General features: G+C 48.0%; 1 protein-coding gene across 1 annotated transcript in view; it reads left to right on the forward strand.

The window, feature by feature from the left end:
• LOC118388153 (leucine-rich repeats and immunoglobulin-like domains protein 1) overlaps positions 1-16,797 on the forward strand; it is a 48,771-nt gene that overhangs the window by 18,016 nt on the left and 13,958 nt on the right. The window contains exons 4-8 of the mRNA XM_052526745.1: positions 6,576-6,713; positions 6,840-6,983; positions 8,115-8,258; positions 8,540-8,683; positions 12,592-12,735. Coding sequence (XP_052382705.1) covers positions 6,576-6,713; positions 6,840-6,983; positions 8,115-8,258; positions 8,540-8,683; positions 12,592-12,735 — 714 coding nt within the window. The remainder of the gene's footprint in view (positions 1-6,575; positions 6,714-6,839; positions 6,984-8,114; positions 8,259-8,539; positions 8,684-12,591; positions 12,736-16,797) is intronic.

The following is a 16,797-nucleotide window of genomic DNA, read 5'->3' on the forward strand; positions in this document are numbered from 1 at the left end:
ATGAAATACAGATATCTAATTTACCTAAATATTTTTACGAAATGCATCTATCATTTCTTATAACCGAAAAGTATTCACACCCCTGTATCAATACAAGTTAGAATCACCTTTGGCAGCAATTACAGCTGTGAGTCTTTCTGGGTAAGTCTACCCAATATTGGCACATTATTCTTTATAAAATTCTTCAAACTCTGTCATGATGGGAAGGACTCCTGTAGTGACTGGGTGTGTTGATACACCATCCGAAGTGTAATTAATAAATTCACCATGCTCAAAGGGATATTCAATGTCTTATTTTTATTTTGTTATAGCTATCAAAAGGTTTGTGGTTGAATGTGGACTTGAAATTCACTACTCGACTGAGGGACCTTACAGATAAGTTGTTATATGACTTGTTAAGCACATTTTTACTCCTGAACTTATTTAGGCTTACCATAACAAAGTGGTTGAATATTTATTGACTCAAGACATTTTAGCTTTTCATTTTTAATTCATTTCTAAAAACATAATTCCACTTTGACATTATTTTATATATTTCTTATTTAACCCTTATTTTACCAGGTACATTTACACGTTCTCATTCACAAGCGCGACCTTGGGAGTAGTTACAGGAGAAGGTAAACTAGTTGCACGTCCCTGATCACTCTATTGAAGCAAAACAACACTTAACTCAATATAAAACGGCATCCCTGTCAATACACAGCTGGACTCTTCTGCTCCCAATTTCTCCAGTTGTGTTATTTACAAACAAACCCTGTTCTGGGGGACTACAGTAAGCCTCATAATATAAAATAATGATGTATCTTGTAACATATTGCACAATTCTACTGAAGATCCAAGGTCCAACATCACTACTCTGGACGGTTCTGACTTAGAATATGTAGACAACTACAAATATCTAGGTGTCTGGTTAGACTGTAAACTCTCCTTCCAGACTCACATCAAACATCTCCAATTCAAAGTTAAATCTAGAATTGGCTTCCTATTTCGCAACAAAGCATCCTTCAATCATGCTGCCAAACATACCCGTGTAAAACTGACCATCCTACCAATCCTCGACTTTGGCGATGTCAGTTACAAAATAGCCTCCAATGCCCGACTCAATAAATGCAGTCTAACACAGTGCCATCCGTTTTGTCACAAAAGCCCCATATGCTACCCACCACTACGACCTGTACGCTCTCATTGGTTGGCCCTCGCTTCATACTCGTCGCCAAACCCACTGGCTCCAGGTCATCTACAAGACCCTGCTAGGTAAAGTCCCCCCTTATCTCAGCTCGCTGGTCACCATAGCAGCACCCACCTGTAGCACGCGCTCCAGCAGGTATATCTCTCTGGTCACCCCCAAAACCAATTCTTCCTTTGGTCGCCTCTCCTTCCAGTTCTCTGCTGCCAATGACTGGAACGAACTACAAACATTTCTGAAACTGGAAACACTTATCTCCCTCACTAGCTTTAAGCACCAGCTGTCAGAGCAGCTCACAGATTACTGCACCTGTACATAGCCCATCTATAATTTAGCCCAAACAACTACCTCTCCCCCTACTGTATTTATTTATTTAGCTCCTTTGCACCCCATTATTTCTATCTACTTTGCACATTCTTCCACTGCACATCTACGATTCCAGTGTTTTACTTGCTAATTTGTATTTACTTCGCCACTATGGCCATTTTTTGCCTTTACCTCCCTTATCTCACCTCATTTGCTCACATTGTATATAGACTTATTTTTCTACTGTATTATTGACTGTATGTTTGTTTTACTCCATGTGTAACTCTGTTGTATGTGTCAAACTGCTTTGCTTTGTCTTGGCCAGGTCGCAATTGTAAATGAGAACTTGTTCTCAACTTGCCTACCTGGTTAAATAAAGATAAAATAAATATATATATTTAAAAAAATGGCAACAAATATTCTCTAATGAATCGTACTGAATAGTTTCAAACTAAAATGTATCGTTCCTGTATCGGAGCCCATGCATCGAATCGTCTTGAAAGGGAAAGATGCACATCCCCACTAGCTTCTCACTCATCCTGAAACAAGAGAAAGCCCTTCGGCTCGGTCTCAACAGTTAACATTAAAGATAGTTTGCAGCATGTCTGTGTGTTTGTATTACACCTCTAACACCCACTTTCATTCTGTCACTTCTGTGGTAGTAACGGTACACAGGAGGCTCCTGTAAAATGCCCCATCACCATGTATCACTTTCAGTCTTTGTAATAGTCATCCCTGCCTCTCCCTGTCACCCATCAGACCCTCAAATAGGCTGTGTACTTTGCTCACTAACTCAGTCATCTGATTAACTTATGACAATGTCTGAAACTCCATGTCCAACATTAGGATATGTTGGAGGTTGATTTTGAGTGTTTTCATTGCCTCGAACAGTAGTCTGCCTGATTCTAGGTCACTGTAAATCCAAGGTTTATAGTTAGGTGTTTGAAATGAACGCTAGTTCAGCAGGCTGTGTGGAGCTCTACTGGCTTCTTTTTTTGGCCTGATTCTAAGCCTGTTGCTACGGGAAGCTCAGTGCATGATGGGAAGATGCATATCTTTCCAAAGCTGCACAGCTGAAAGCATTTGAACCTGCAGCTGGAGCTGTCACTCACAGGGCTTACTGTAAAAAGGTGACCGGGAGGCGGGCTGGATCAGGATGACATCACCGTTACAAGGGGGGAGTACTGGAGCTCAGTTTGCCCACGAGTAACCCCCCCCCCACACACACACCTTGTGCTCTGTTTGCCATTGCAGATTCTGGCTGGATGGCAGTGCAGTTCCTCTGCCGGTGCTGTGTGAGACTGTAGCTGCAGGGAGAGCGAGAGGGGGAAAGAGAGGGTGTTAGAACAGAGGGTTGTCTGTCACCATTCCCTGGCCTGTGCTGTCTACTCCCTGGGCCTCTCCTCCAACAGACTGTTGTTTCTGAGGCAGCGTATGGTGACATTGAAGCATGGTGCCAGACCAGACTCTTGTTTTCTCTCGTTCTCTCTCAATCGTTCTCTATCCCACACATCCTGTGGATCTTTTGATCCTCTCACTTGTGGAGTTCATCAGGCTGATAAGCCAATCAAAGCGGCCCAAACCAGCTAGTCTGTGTGGCCGCGGGGCTTTGGCTTGGATTAATCACTGCTCTCAGATCAGTCAGTCAGATCAGCTCCCACCCTGGGGCTAGCACACTCCCATAATGCACCTGTCATCCAGCTCTCCCAGAATGTAGCAGGGCTTCCATGCTCCAGTGCCACTGCAGGCCACTAAAACCGAATAGAATCACATGGGCCAGGGGAGAGTGAGACTTTTCCATTGTCAGGCATCCACCCTTCCCACATCAAAGAGAGGTGTCAAAACAACTCCATGAAAATCACATGATGGTTAATGGGACGATATGATTTAAATGAACTGTTCTTTAACCTGGGCAGTAGTGTTAACTCCTTTTATTATCAACCCTCAACATCAAGGTGTCAAAACTGACTGTAGGAAAATCAAATGGCTAAATGGGATGATGAAATTTGGAATGAAGCGATCTGTTGAATGTACCCCCAGTGTCAAAGATCCTGTGTTCTTCAGTTGGTAGAGTATGTGGCTTGCAACGCCAGGATTGTGTGTTTGATTGCCTTGGGGGACCAGTACGAAAATGTACACACTCACTTCTGTAAGTTGTTCTGGATAAGAGAGTCTGCTAAAGGAATCAAAATGTAAAGAGGGGGGAAAACCAGCGCTTTATAAACGAACCTATTGTCTGCATCCACCCTACCCCGCCACCACCTCTCGCCTCACACCTCCTCTGGTTGTCACACAGCTGGACTATTCTGGCCGTGGGAGGATGGGGAAGAGGAGCGAGAGAATGAGGAACTGGACTAGGAAGAAGAGGGAGAAGAGAGGGAGAGCTCAACTGTTGTGGTCAGATTCTGAGAGACAGTGAGAGAGAGCCTCTCCCTCCTGTTTCAGACAACTCTGCCTAGTTTTTCCCAGCAAGGGTCAGCAGCTGTTGACCCATAGTCCCTATCCCTCCTCATCCCCTCCCTCCCTACCCTGATCAGTAGAGCTTGAGTTCTCCCCCTGTCAGACAGTCTCCCTCCTCTCTGCTGCTGCTCCCCAGGAGCTTCCTGTAGGGTCAGGAGGGAGGGGAGAGGGGCAGGGCCTGGGCTGAGGCTCATCCTTTACTCTTTACACCACTGTTTATTCAGGTGGGCTCTGGGCTGCAGCGGGAGACTCCCTCCCCCCACCCCCCCATGACCCAGAGTAAACGCCCTACAGAGTCTTATTTGACCATCTGTGTGTGTGGGGGGGAGGGGGTGACCTTGTTTTGCTGCAGTTTGACTGGTGAAACACCTGTCTGGAGATACCAAAGGAAAAAATAGGATTTTACCAAACACTGTTTCAGGCTGGGAGTCGACTCTAAATTAGGTTCCTTGTGTTGACTGTGTTTTACTCATGGACTTGATTTGAAACCAAATGTCATATTATCTTCAATTAGTGAAGAGACTTGGGGGGTAGGATGTCCATAGGGGGAGCAGCAGGGGGAATGAGACATGAATGAAACAGTAATAACAAATATACATATTTACAACTGTAACAAGGATAAATGTCCAGTGGGGGCAGGGTAAGTGTTTTGTAACGCTAGCCGGAGTGTCAGGGAAGTGCAACCATGGCTGCGGTATGGTTTTCATCCCTGCTCGGATAACACTGGCCTTCACTAGCTCTCCCCACCCACACACACACACACACACACACACACACACACACACACACACACACACACACACACACACACACACACGTACAGACGGCCGCACTCACAGACATTTGGTCAACGAAAAGGAAGTCTGGTTCTGTGTCCGGTCAGTCTGTTTGTATCTGTCTGTGCACGTGTTTGTGTATGTCTAGGCCTCTATACGTCTGTGGGTGTCTATGCGTGTGTGTTGGCCCTGTGCTGGGTAAAGGTAAACAGGGAAGTGACTGAGATTCCTGTGCAGCTCTGTCCATCCGTCTGTCAGGCTGCAGCCCTGAAGTGGATCTCTCCCAGCCAACACCAAAATAAATCACAGATGTGGAGAGAGACTGTGACCCACCATTCCTGCAGAGAGCAGGCCAAAATCCAAATGTGCTTTGTAAAAACTTCTTTCTGAGGCCTCTTACGCCATGGTTAACTGGACTGTCAGGGGGGTCAGAGTTAGACAATGTAAGTCCTTTCATCTAGCCAAGTCGTTTTCCATTTGATTTGGAAGTAGTCGGTTACAATGATCACCAATAGAGTCCTGCAGTGGCGGTGTCATAGGGCTGTGTTTCATGTAGACCTACCCTGGCGGGATGTTTTGATAACCATGTCAATCTCTCTCGGACAAGGTGATTTATAAATATATTCGGCTCAATTTACTCTGATTCAAAAATGAGAATTAGCATCGAAGTAGACATGTAAAATGTCAAATCCCTGCCAGCTCCTGCACATCATATTTAGCAGACACCTTTGCTTACAGGTGTTGTGTCAATTTAAAACTTGCACAAGGCAATTCAGAATTGTCAATTTATTCATGACTACATTTAGCTAACATTAGATGGTTAATCCGGGGATTCTTACCTTTGCCTCGATTCGGCAGTCTCATGCAGATCATCATGACATTTGTAGTTCTTTGATAGCAACATTAGCAGCTAATTAGTGGTTCATTTTGGGGTGGTAAATACAGTGCATTCAAAAAGTATTCAGACCTGTCGACTTTTTCCACATTTTGTTACGTGACAGCCTTATTCTAAAAATGATTAAATTAATTTTGTTCCTCATCAATATTCACAAAAATAGCCCATAATAACAAAGCGAAAGCAGGGTTTTAGACTGCAAATGTATAAAAAATAAGTATAAAAAAAACACTTATTTACAAAAGTATTCAGACCCTTTGCTATGAGACTTGAAATTGAGCTCAGGTGCGTCCTGTTTCCATTGATCATCCTTGAAGTTTCTACAACTTGATTGGACTCCACCTGTGGTAAATGTAATTGATTAGACATGATTTGGAAAGGAACACACCTGTCTATATAAGGTCACACAGTTGACAGTGACATGTCAGAGCAAAAACCAAGCCATGAGGTTGAAGGAATTATCCACAGAGCTTCGAGACAGGATTGTGTCGAGGCAAAGATCTGGGGAGGGGTACCAAAACATTTCTGCAACATTGAAGGTCCCCAAGAACACAGTGGCCTCCATCATTCTTAAATGGAAGAAGTTTGGAACCATCAAGACTCTTCCTAGAGCTGGCCACCCAGCCAAACTGAGCAATCGGGGGAGAAGGGCCTTGGTCAGGGAGGTGACCAAGATTATCTGGTCTGATTTAAATCAAGATTGAACTCTTTGGCCTGAATGCCAAGCGTCATGTCTGGTGGACATGCTCCTGAAGCAGGGATATTTGGCACTGTACTCTCTCCTTGTTCCTGAGTAGGTTTGGAAAAGAAGAGTGTGTTTGCTTTACTGCTGCTTCTAAAACAAGCATCTAAAGACTAGGAGCTGTGTTCTTCTCCTGTTTCTCTCCTCAGGTTTTCCTTCATCTTTGCCCCTGAAGTTTTCATGACGGCGGTTGTGGTTGTTTATTTTCAGACACAATAATAAGATCCGTGCCATCGATGGAAGGCGGATGAGAGACCTGGTCTCCGTGGAAACACTGGACCTGAGCAGTAATGACATCACAGAAGTCAGAGGTCAAGGTTTCCCCGCAGGCCTCCAGATCAAAGACCTGTAAGATCATCCCTTTTCTTCTTATGTCAAACATTTTTCCTACATTTGTCATCTAATTGTAAATGTTGTACCAATGTTATCAATGTATGTCTTGGATCCATGACAGTGTGATATGCTGTCTTCCAGGTACCTGAGCAACAACAAGATCCATCTCCTGGAGGCCGGTGCTCTGGACCAGCTCTCTTCGTCCCTGCAGGTTCTCAGACTGAGTCGGAACCGCATCTCCCAGGTCCCTGTCAAAAGCTTCCAGCTCCCCAAGCTGACCCAACTGTGAGTACTGTTTCATACCACTTCCAGACACCTCTCAGCTCACTTAGGCACATGTTTAAGTCTCTCTACTCACTTCCTAGCCTATCCTCAACCATCGTTAGAGAAACAACCATTGACCCGTGGCCAGATAAAGACAGTGTATAGTACCCATAGTGCGTGACCCCACTGATGTTATGGGGAAAATAACTTTGGGAAGTTAGACAAAACCTGACTCCTCTGACACCGTCCCATTTATTGAGGAGAGTGTAGCAGCATTAGTAAACATCAGACCAATACCATGGCTGAGTTATGGCCTCTGTCCTCTCTGAGCCATGCTCTCTGTCATTGTCTCCCCCTCCCCTGCAGCATGGGGCTAGTGCAGACCCATCCTTACCTCAGCACTCCCACTCTGGGGAGTAAAGACGCATGTAATGATACTCTCCTCCATTGTAGACGGGGCTCCCTTCTCTTCACAGCCCTCCCAGTTTCCCCAGGTGGGTAATTGTTCAACAGGTGGTCCCGGTGACACTGTATCTGTGGATGCTTGTGGCAACATTGAGGACACACAAAGACACTGTGTGTGGATGTTTATTGTTCAGCTATGCTCCTGGGCTGTGATGTTAAACCTCACACGCCAGGGGCACAGATTCACTGGTACGAAGCTATCAGAGAACTCTTCTGATACAGAAAGCAATGTTTTTTTATTTTTATCTCTTCTCATTTGTCTTTTTACCTTGTCCCTGAGATGACACTGAGCGGTTAGCTGTATGCTCCGGACAGAAGTAGCCTCCTCGGTTTCAGAAGTGAATGCAGATGTCCTGCCCTTCAAGGCATGTGTGGCTGCAATCCAGTGCTGTTTGAATGTAGTGGAAGAGATGGATCCTTTAGTTAACCATAGCATGATTAATGAAGGTTTGTGATCACGTGGTGCGATGCCCAGGTCAGAACTGGACCCTGTTCTGTAAACCCAACCTAGATACCACCGTGTACGGCCTCTTATGTTTTTGTGGGGCTGAACGGTGCTGCTAAGATGTGTGTTAATGTATTACTTTACAGGTTTTTCCTGTAGGACCATACTTCTTCCTCTCATCTCTATCTCTCATCATCATTGCATCTCTCTCTAACTCCTTGCTGTGTTGTGTTGTCCTCCAGTGAGCTGAACAGGAACCGTGTGAGGCAGGTGGAGGGGCTGACCTTCCAGGGCCTGGCCAATCTGGAGGTCCTCAAGCTGCAGAGGAACAACATCAGTAAGCTCACAGACGGGGCCTTCTGGGGCCTGGCCAAGATGAAAGTGCTGTGAGTTACAGAAACATACTGCTCCCAACTCTCTGCCTGGCCATGAGGACTGGCTGTCCTCAATAACTGTTGTTAGGATCACTTTCTCCTACTCTGCTCGTATTACTTTCCGCTCTTAACAATTGTTTCACAAGCAACTCTATGCTCTATAATTGTCCATTAACATTGAGCTAAACTATGAACCACAATTGGACTACCTGTAATGTCCAATCTCCTGTCATACCGAACTACATTACCCAGGATGCCTAGCCTGAACCTGTCTGTGATCTCCTCCCCTGCAGTCACCTGGACTATAACAGCCTGAGGGAGGTGAACAGTGGCTCCATGTATGGCCTGTCTTCTCTTCTGCAGCTCTTCCTCAGCTACAACTCCATCTCCCACATCAACCCAGATGGCTGGAGGTTCTGCCAGAGGCTACGAGAACTGTGAGTAGCACATCAGAAACCTCCCAACCCCTGTAAGCCAAAACACCAAAACCCTCCCAACCCCTGTAAGCCAAAGCACCAAAACCCTCCCAACCCCTGTAAACCAAAGCACCAAAACCCTCCCAACCCTTGTAAACCAAAACCCTCCCAACTCCTGTGAACCAAAGCACCAAAACCCTCCCAACCCCTGTAAACCAAAGCAACAAAACCCTCCCAACCCCTGTAAACCAAAACCCTCCCAACTCCTGTAAACCAAAACCCTCCCAACTCCTGTAAACCAAAACCCTCCCAACTCCTGTAAACCAAAACCCTCCCAACTCCTGTAAACCAAAACCCTCCCAACTCCTGTAAACCAAAACCCTCCCAACTCCTGTAAACCAAAACCCTCCCAACTCCTGTAAACCAAAACCCTCCCAACTCCTGTAAACCAAAACCCTCCCAACCCCTGTAAACCAAAACCCTCCCAACTCCTGTAAACCAAAGCACCAAAACCCTCCCAACCCCTGTAAACCAAAGCAACAAAACCCTCCAAACCCCTGTAAACCAAAACCCTCCCAACCCCTGTAAACCAAAGCACCAAAACCCTCCCAACCCCTGTAAACCAAAACCCTCCCAACCCCTGTACACCAAAGCAACAAAACCCTCCCAACCCCTGTAAACCAAAACCCTCCCAACCCCTGTACACCAAAGCAACAAAACCCTCCCAACCCCTGTAAACCAAAACACCAAAGCCCTCCCAACCCCTGTACACCAAAGCAACAAAACCCTCCCAACCCCTGTAAACCAAAACCCTCCCAACCCCTGTAAACCAAAACCCTCCCAACCCCTGTAAACCAAAACCCTCCCAACTCCTGTAAACCAAAGCACCAAAACCCTCCCAACCCCTGTAAACCAAAACCCTCCCAACCCCTGTACACCAAAGCAACAAAACCCTCCCAACCCCTGTAAACCAAAACACCAAAACCCTCCCAACCCCTGTAAACCAAAACACCAAAACCCTCCCCAACCCCTGTACACCAAAACAACAAAACCCTCCCAACCCCTGTAAACCAAAACCCTCCCAACCCCTGTAAACCAAAACCCTCCCTCTGTATATATCAATGATGTTGCTCTTGCTGCGGGCGATTCCCTGATCCACCTCTACGCAGACGACACCATTCTATATACTTTCGGCCCGTCATTGGACACTGTGCTATCCAACCTCCAAACGAGCTTCAATGCCATACAGCACTCCTTCCGTGGCCTCCAACTGCTCTTAAACGCGAGTAAAACCAAATGCATGCTTTTCAACCGATCGCTGCCTGCACCCCATGACTAGCATCACCACCCTGGATGGTTCCAACCTTGAATATGTGGACATCTATAAGTACCTAGGTGTCTGGCTAGACTGCAAACTCTCCTTCCAGACTCACATCAAACATCTCCAATCAAAAATCAAATCCAAAGCAACAAAGCCTCCTTCACTCACGCTGCCAAGCTTACCCTAGTAAAACTGACTATCCTACCGATCCTCGACTTCGGCGATGTCATCTACAAAATGGCTTCCAACACTCTACTCAGCAAACTGGATGCAGTCTATCACAGTGCCATCCGTTTTGTCACTAAAGCACCTTATACCACCCACCACTGCGACTTGTATGCTCCCCTGGCCCTCACTACATATTCGTCGCCAGACCCACTGGCTCCAGGTCATCTACAAGTCCATGCTAGGTAAAGCTCCGCCTTATCTCAGTTCACTGGTCACGATGGCAACACCCATCCCAACACGCGCTCCAGCACCAAATCTCACTGATCATCCCTAAAGCCAACACCTCATTTGGCCGCCTTTCGTTCCAGTACTCTGCTGCCTGTGACTGGAACAATTGCAAAAAATCGCTGAAGTTGGAGACTTTTATCTCCCTCTCCAACTTCAAACATCAGCTATCCGAGCAGCTAACCGATCGCTGCAGCTGTACATAGTCTATAGGTAAATAGCTCACCCTTTTTCACCTACCTCATTCCCATACTGTTTTTATACTGTTTTTATTTATTTACTTTTCTGCTCTTTTGCACACCAATATCTCTACCTGTACATGCCCATCTGATCATTTATCACTCCAGTGTTAATCTGCAAAATTGTATTATTCGCCTACCTCCTCATGCCTTTTGCACACATTGTATATAGACTGCCCATTTTTTTCTACTGTGTTATTGACTTGCTAATTGTTTACTCCATGTGTAACTCTGTGTTGTCTGTTCACACTGCTATGCTTTATCTTGGCCAGGTCGCAGTTGCAAATGAGAACTTGTTCTCAACTAGCCTACCTGGTTAAATAAAGGTGAAATAAAAAAAATAAAAAACTCCTGTAAACCAAAGCACCAAAACCCTCCCAACCCCTGTAAACCAAAACCCTCCCAACCCCTGTACACCAAAGCAACAAAACCCTCCCAACCCCTGTAAACCAAAACACCAAAACCCTCCCAACCCCTGTACACCAAAGCAACAAAACCCTCCCAACCCCTGTAAACCAAAACCCTCCCAACCCCTGTAAACCAAAACCCTCCCAACCCCTGTAAACCAAAACCCTCCCAACTCCTGTAAACCAAAGCACCAAAACCCTCCCAACCCCTGTAAACCAAAACACCAAAACCCTCCCAACCCCTGTAAACCAAAACACCAAAACCCTCCCAACCCCTGTACACCAAAACAACAAAACCCTCCCAACCCCTGTACACCAAAACACCAAAACCCTCCCCAACCCCTGTAAACCAAAACACCAAAACCCTCCCAACCCTTGTAAATAGAGCACCAATTCCTGCCTCATCCCCAACCCCTGAGAAACAAACAAAAATATGAATCCCCTATTCAGCCCCCAGATATGGACCCCAAAGTCTTACCCATGCCTCCAACTTCAAACTCTGTCTCTTCTTGTTGATCCCCAAACACAACCCTAAGAACATAACCGTGAATATGTTCTCTGCTCCGCCCCTCCCCGTACCTTCATGACAGCTACATGACTCACTTAACGCTCAATACCACACGCTCCTCTCACTATAAGCCTGTTTATCCCATAATGAGCGGTAAGATTGACAGTACTTAAGCCCATGCAAGAGTGTGTATTCACATCTCTGTCAGGTTGGTAGAGGGCGTACAACCCTCGGTTGGTAGGGATATTGTGGCAATTGCAGCGGGATCTCCCCGTCTAGTGAAGGGAGAGAGAGACTCTACACTAATGTAGAGCTCAGTTCTGCTCAGGCGTCGCTAACGACACGGCTGCCTGTCAGGCTCCTGTGTCTGGGTACTGTGCGTGAGAGAGACAGATTGCTCTGTATCTGTGTTGCAACTCGGGTTTCTATGATTTTCATTAGTGTATCCATGGTGACTGTGATATCAGTGGGATAGTGGCTCGTTTAGCTCCCAGGTGTAAAAGAGTGGATGAGACGGCAGCCTGCCTGACGGGGCATCACAGAGACTGGCCAGTGGCCACACATGACCACACTAGACCCCTTCAGAGAGACACATCCCAGACACTCACACAACAGACCATTTGACCATGTGTGCTGATAAGCAAGACATATTTATCACCTCTGACGCACAGTGTACCTACTTAAACAAGACCGTAACTCTAGGAAAGACATCAGAGAAGTGTCCATTTGTCCAACTGGAAATTTACACAATTTGTAAATGGTTTGTGTCTTGACTCCTTATCAAGCATGATAGGAAACTGCTGTGGATGAACAGATATTGAGCCAACGCCACTGTGGAAAAATACAGCATCTATCCAAAGGCAAGAAGACATTGAATAAGGCCATATAAAATAGAGAATAATGATGTTTCAGGTAGGTTAGGTTACCTTAGTGCTGTGCCATCTTGTCCTTCTGGTCCATGCCTGACACCGCATGTATTTATTTTTCATTTCCTCCTGTAGGAGTCTGTCCTATAACAACCTGAGTCGTCTGGACGAGGGTAGTCTGGCGGTGCTGGGGGACCTCCATACCCTTCGTCTGGGGCACAACTCCATCAGTCACATCACTGAGGGGGCCTTCAGAGGTCTCAAAGCCGTGCGCCTCCTGTAAGTCCTCTTGAACGCACCTAGAGCACACACACCGAGAGCACACACACCCAGAGCACACACACCCAGAGCACACACACCCAGAGCACACACACCCAGAGCACACACACCCAGAGCACACACACCCAGAGCACACACAACTATGGTTCCACACTGTAGACTCATCCTGTTACTAGTTTAAAGGTCCAATACAGCCGTTTTATTTCAATATCAAACCATTTCTGGTTAACAGTTAAGTACCTTACTGTACCTTTTTTGCCTTTAGCAAAAAATATATATTTCAAGCAAGAATTCAGCTAAGACTGTCTGGAAGTGGTCTGAATGGGGAGGGGAATATTGAATACTAGCTATTATTGGCAGAGAGGTTTGGAACTCTTTGTCTATTAACCCATTTACCATGGAAAGCCTAAAGTCCCACCCATGCAAACCTGCTGATTTAGAAGCTCCTGTGTAGATTTGTATTTTAAACCAGCAACTATCAGGAAATAACACTGATCAAATGTTTTCACACTTTTACAGTGTTAATTTCATCCGTTGTTGTACAAAATGATATAAAACCTAGGAAAACATAATTTTGACTGCACTTGGCCTTTAAGAACAATTCAGTTTAATTGTGTGGATTCAATATACACTATGGCTTTATTAAGCCCCTCTGGGGCCATTTACAACGTGGAGTTAGCTGTTTACTTTTCAGACCATTGCTTTCCTGCATATTCACGTATCTGTTTGAGGTGTGCATGTGTCACCTTTCATGTTTTCATTCTGTGAGAACTTTTATTCTGGTGCGTCTGTTCTCATCTTCCCTATTTTCGGTCGTTGATTCCCATCGATTTTGGATGTACATGTGTTCCCTGTCCCCTGCCTCCCTGTAGATTCTTTGCCTTTTTAAACGGAGCAGTGAAAAGCAGTATGGGAGATTTCTCGTCCCCCACACCCTTATGCACGCACCTTGAACAGGAAGAAAGAGAAGAAGAGGGAGGCTGGGTTGTGGGTCCTTCTGCTAATGTCTTTTTGGCCAATAATCTTCCCAGAGAGCCAGAGAAAAGAGTCAGACCTTTGCTTTGGAGACGAGGCCTTTCTCACAGGGGGGTGACAAGCCAAGGCGTATACAGGCCTTTCTCACAGGGGGGTGACAAGCCACGGCGTATACAGGCCTTTCTCACAGGGGGGTGACAAGCCAAGGCGTATACAGGCCTTTCTCACAGGGGGGTGACAAGCCACGGCGTATACAGGCCTTTCTCACAGGGGGGTGACAAGCCAAGGCGTATACAGGCCTTTCTCACAGGGGGGTGACAAGCCAAGGCATATACAGGCCTTTCTCACAGGGGGGTGACAAGCCAAGGCATATACAGGCCTTTCTCACAGGGGGGTGACAAGCCACGGCGTATACAGGCCTTTCTCACAGGGGGGTGACAAGCCAAGGCATATACAGGCCTTTCTCACAGGGGGGTGACAAGCCAAGGCATATACAGGCCTTTCTCACAGGGGGGTGACAAGCCACGGCGTATACAGGCCTTTCTCACAGGGGGGTGACAAGCCACGGCGTATACAGGCCTTTCTCACAGGGGGGTGACAAGCCACGGCGTATACAGGCCTTTCTCACAGGGGGGTGACAAGCCACGGCGTATACAGGCCTTTCTCACAGGGGGGTGACAAGCCACGGCGTATACAGGCCTTTCTCTGCTGGCACAGGGGGAGCGTTGGGCTGGGGGAGGAGAGAGAGGAGGGGGTTCAGCTGTGTGGTAGGCCCTCTGTTTGGCTCCCCTCTCACCTGCTCTTTCTTTCATTCTTTCTTTCTTTCTTGGCTCTTTCTTTCATTCTTTCTTTCTTGGCTCTTTCTTGCTTTGCTTTGCTTTCTAATTTCATTTTTTACTTTTCCCTTTTATGCTCACTGGGTAGGAGCGGGCCCAGGCTGTAAGGGAGCTGAGGCAGGTCTAATCTAATCAGTGAAGCGCTGGGTAGGAGCGGGCCCAGGCTGTAAGGGAGCTGAGGCAGGTCTAATCTAATCAGTGAAGCGCTGGGTAGGAGCGGGCCCAGGCTGTAAGGGAGCTGAGGCAGGTCTAATCTAATCAGTGAAGCGCTGGGTAGGAGCGGGCCCAGGCTGTAAGGGAGCTGAGGCAGGTCTAATCTAATCAGTGAAGCGCTGGGTAGGAGCGGGCCCAGGCTGTAAGGGAGCTGAGGCAGGTCTAATCTAATCAGTGAAGCGCTGGGTAGGAGCGGGCCCAGGCTGTAAGGGAGCTGAGGCAGGTCTAATCTAATCAGTGAAGCGCTGGGTAGGAGCGGGCCACGGGCTGTAAGGGAGCTGAGGCAGGTCTAATCTAATCAGTGAAGCGCTGGGTAGGAGCGGGCCCAGGCTGTAAGGGAGCTGAGGCAGGTCTAATCTAATCAGTGAAGCGCTGGGTAGGAGCGGGCCACGGGCTGTAAGGGAGCTGAGGCAGGTCTAATCTAATCAGTGAAGCGCTGGGTAGGAGCGGGCCACGGGCTGTAAGGGAGCTGAGGCAGGTCTAATCTAATCAGTGAAGCGCTGGGTAGGAGCGGGCCACGGGCTGTAAGGGAGCTGAGGCAGGTCTAATCTAATCAGTGAAGCGCTGGGTAGGAGCGGGCCCAGGCTGTAAGGGAGCTGAGGCAGGTCTAATCTAATCAGTGAAGCGCTGGGTTGGAGCGGGCCACGGGCTGTAAGGGAGCTGAGGCAGGTCTAATCTATTTTGATGCAATCAGTGAAGCGCTGGGTAGGAGCGGGCCCAGGCTGTAAGGGAGCTGAGGCAGGTCTAATCTAATCAGTGAAGCGCTGGGTAGGAGCCGGCCCAGGCTGTAGGGAGCTGAGGCAGGTCTAATCTCATCAGTGAAGCGCTGGGTAGGAGCGGGCCACGGGCTGTAAGGGAGCTGAGGCAGGTCTAATCTAATCAGTGAAGCTGGGTAGGAGCCGGCCCAGGCTGTAAGGGAGCTGAGGCAGGTCTAATCTAATCAGTGAAGCGCTGGGTAGGAGCGGGCCACGGGCTGTAAGGGAGCTGAGGCAGGTCTAATCTAATCAGTGAAGCGCTGGGTAGGAGCCGGCCCAGGCTGTAAGGGAGCTGAGGCAGGTCTAATCTAATCAGTGAAGCGCTGGGTAGGAGCGGGCCACGGGCTGTAAGGGAGCTGAGGCAGGTCTAATCTAATCAGTGAAGCGCTGGGTAGGAGCCGGCCCAGGCTGTAAGGGAGCTGAGGCAGGTCTAATCTAATCAGTGAAGCGCTGGGTAGGAGCGGGCCCAGGCTGTAAGGGAGCTGAGGCAGGTCTAATCTAATCAGTGAAGCGCTGGGTAGGAGCGGGCCCGGGCTGTAAGGGAGCTGAGGCAGGTCTAATCTAATCAGTGAAGCGCTGGGTAGGAGCGGGCCACGGGCTGTAAGGGAGCTGAGGCAGGTCTAATCTAATCAGTGAAGCGCTGGGTAGGAGCGGGCCCAGGCTGTAAGGGAGCTGAGGCAGGTCTAATCTAATCAGTGAAGCGCTGGGTAGGAGCCGGCCCAGGCTGTAAGGGAGCTGAGGCAGGTCTAATCTAATCAGTGAAGCGCTGGGTAGGAGCCGGCCCAGGCTGTAAGGGAGCTGAGGCAGGTCTAATCTCATCAGTGAAGCGCTGGGTTGGAGCGGGCCCAGGCTGTAAGGGAGCTGAGGCAGGTCTAATCTAATCAGTGAAGCGCTGGGTAGGAGCGGGCCCAGGCTGTAAGGGGAGCTGAGGCAGGTCTAATCTAATCAGTGAAGCGCTGGGTAGGAGCCGGCCCAGGCTGTAAGGGAGCTGAGGCAGGTCTAATCTAATCAGTGAAGCGCTGGGTAGGAGCCGGCCCAGGCTGTAAGGGAGCTGAGGCAGGTCTAATCTAATCAGTGAAGCGCTGGGTAGGAGCCGGCCCAGGCTGTAAGGGAGCTGAGGCAGGTCTAATCTAATCAGTGAAGCGCTGGGTAGGAGCCGGCCCAGGCTGTAAGGGAGCTGAGGCAGGTCTAATCTCATCAGTGAAGCGCTGGGTTGGAGCGGGCCACGGGCTGTAAGGGAGCTGAGGCAGGTCTAATCTAATCCGTGAAGCGCTGGGTAGGAG

This window comes from Oncorhynchus keta, chromosome 10 (genome assembly GCF_023373465.1).
Source record: "Oncorhynchus keta strain PuntledgeMale-10-30-2019 chromosome 10, Oket_V2, whole genome shotgun sequence".
In the NCBI taxonomy this organism is placed as follows: domain Eukaryota; kingdom Metazoa; phylum Chordata; class Actinopteri; order Salmoniformes; family Salmonidae; genus Oncorhynchus; species Oncorhynchus keta.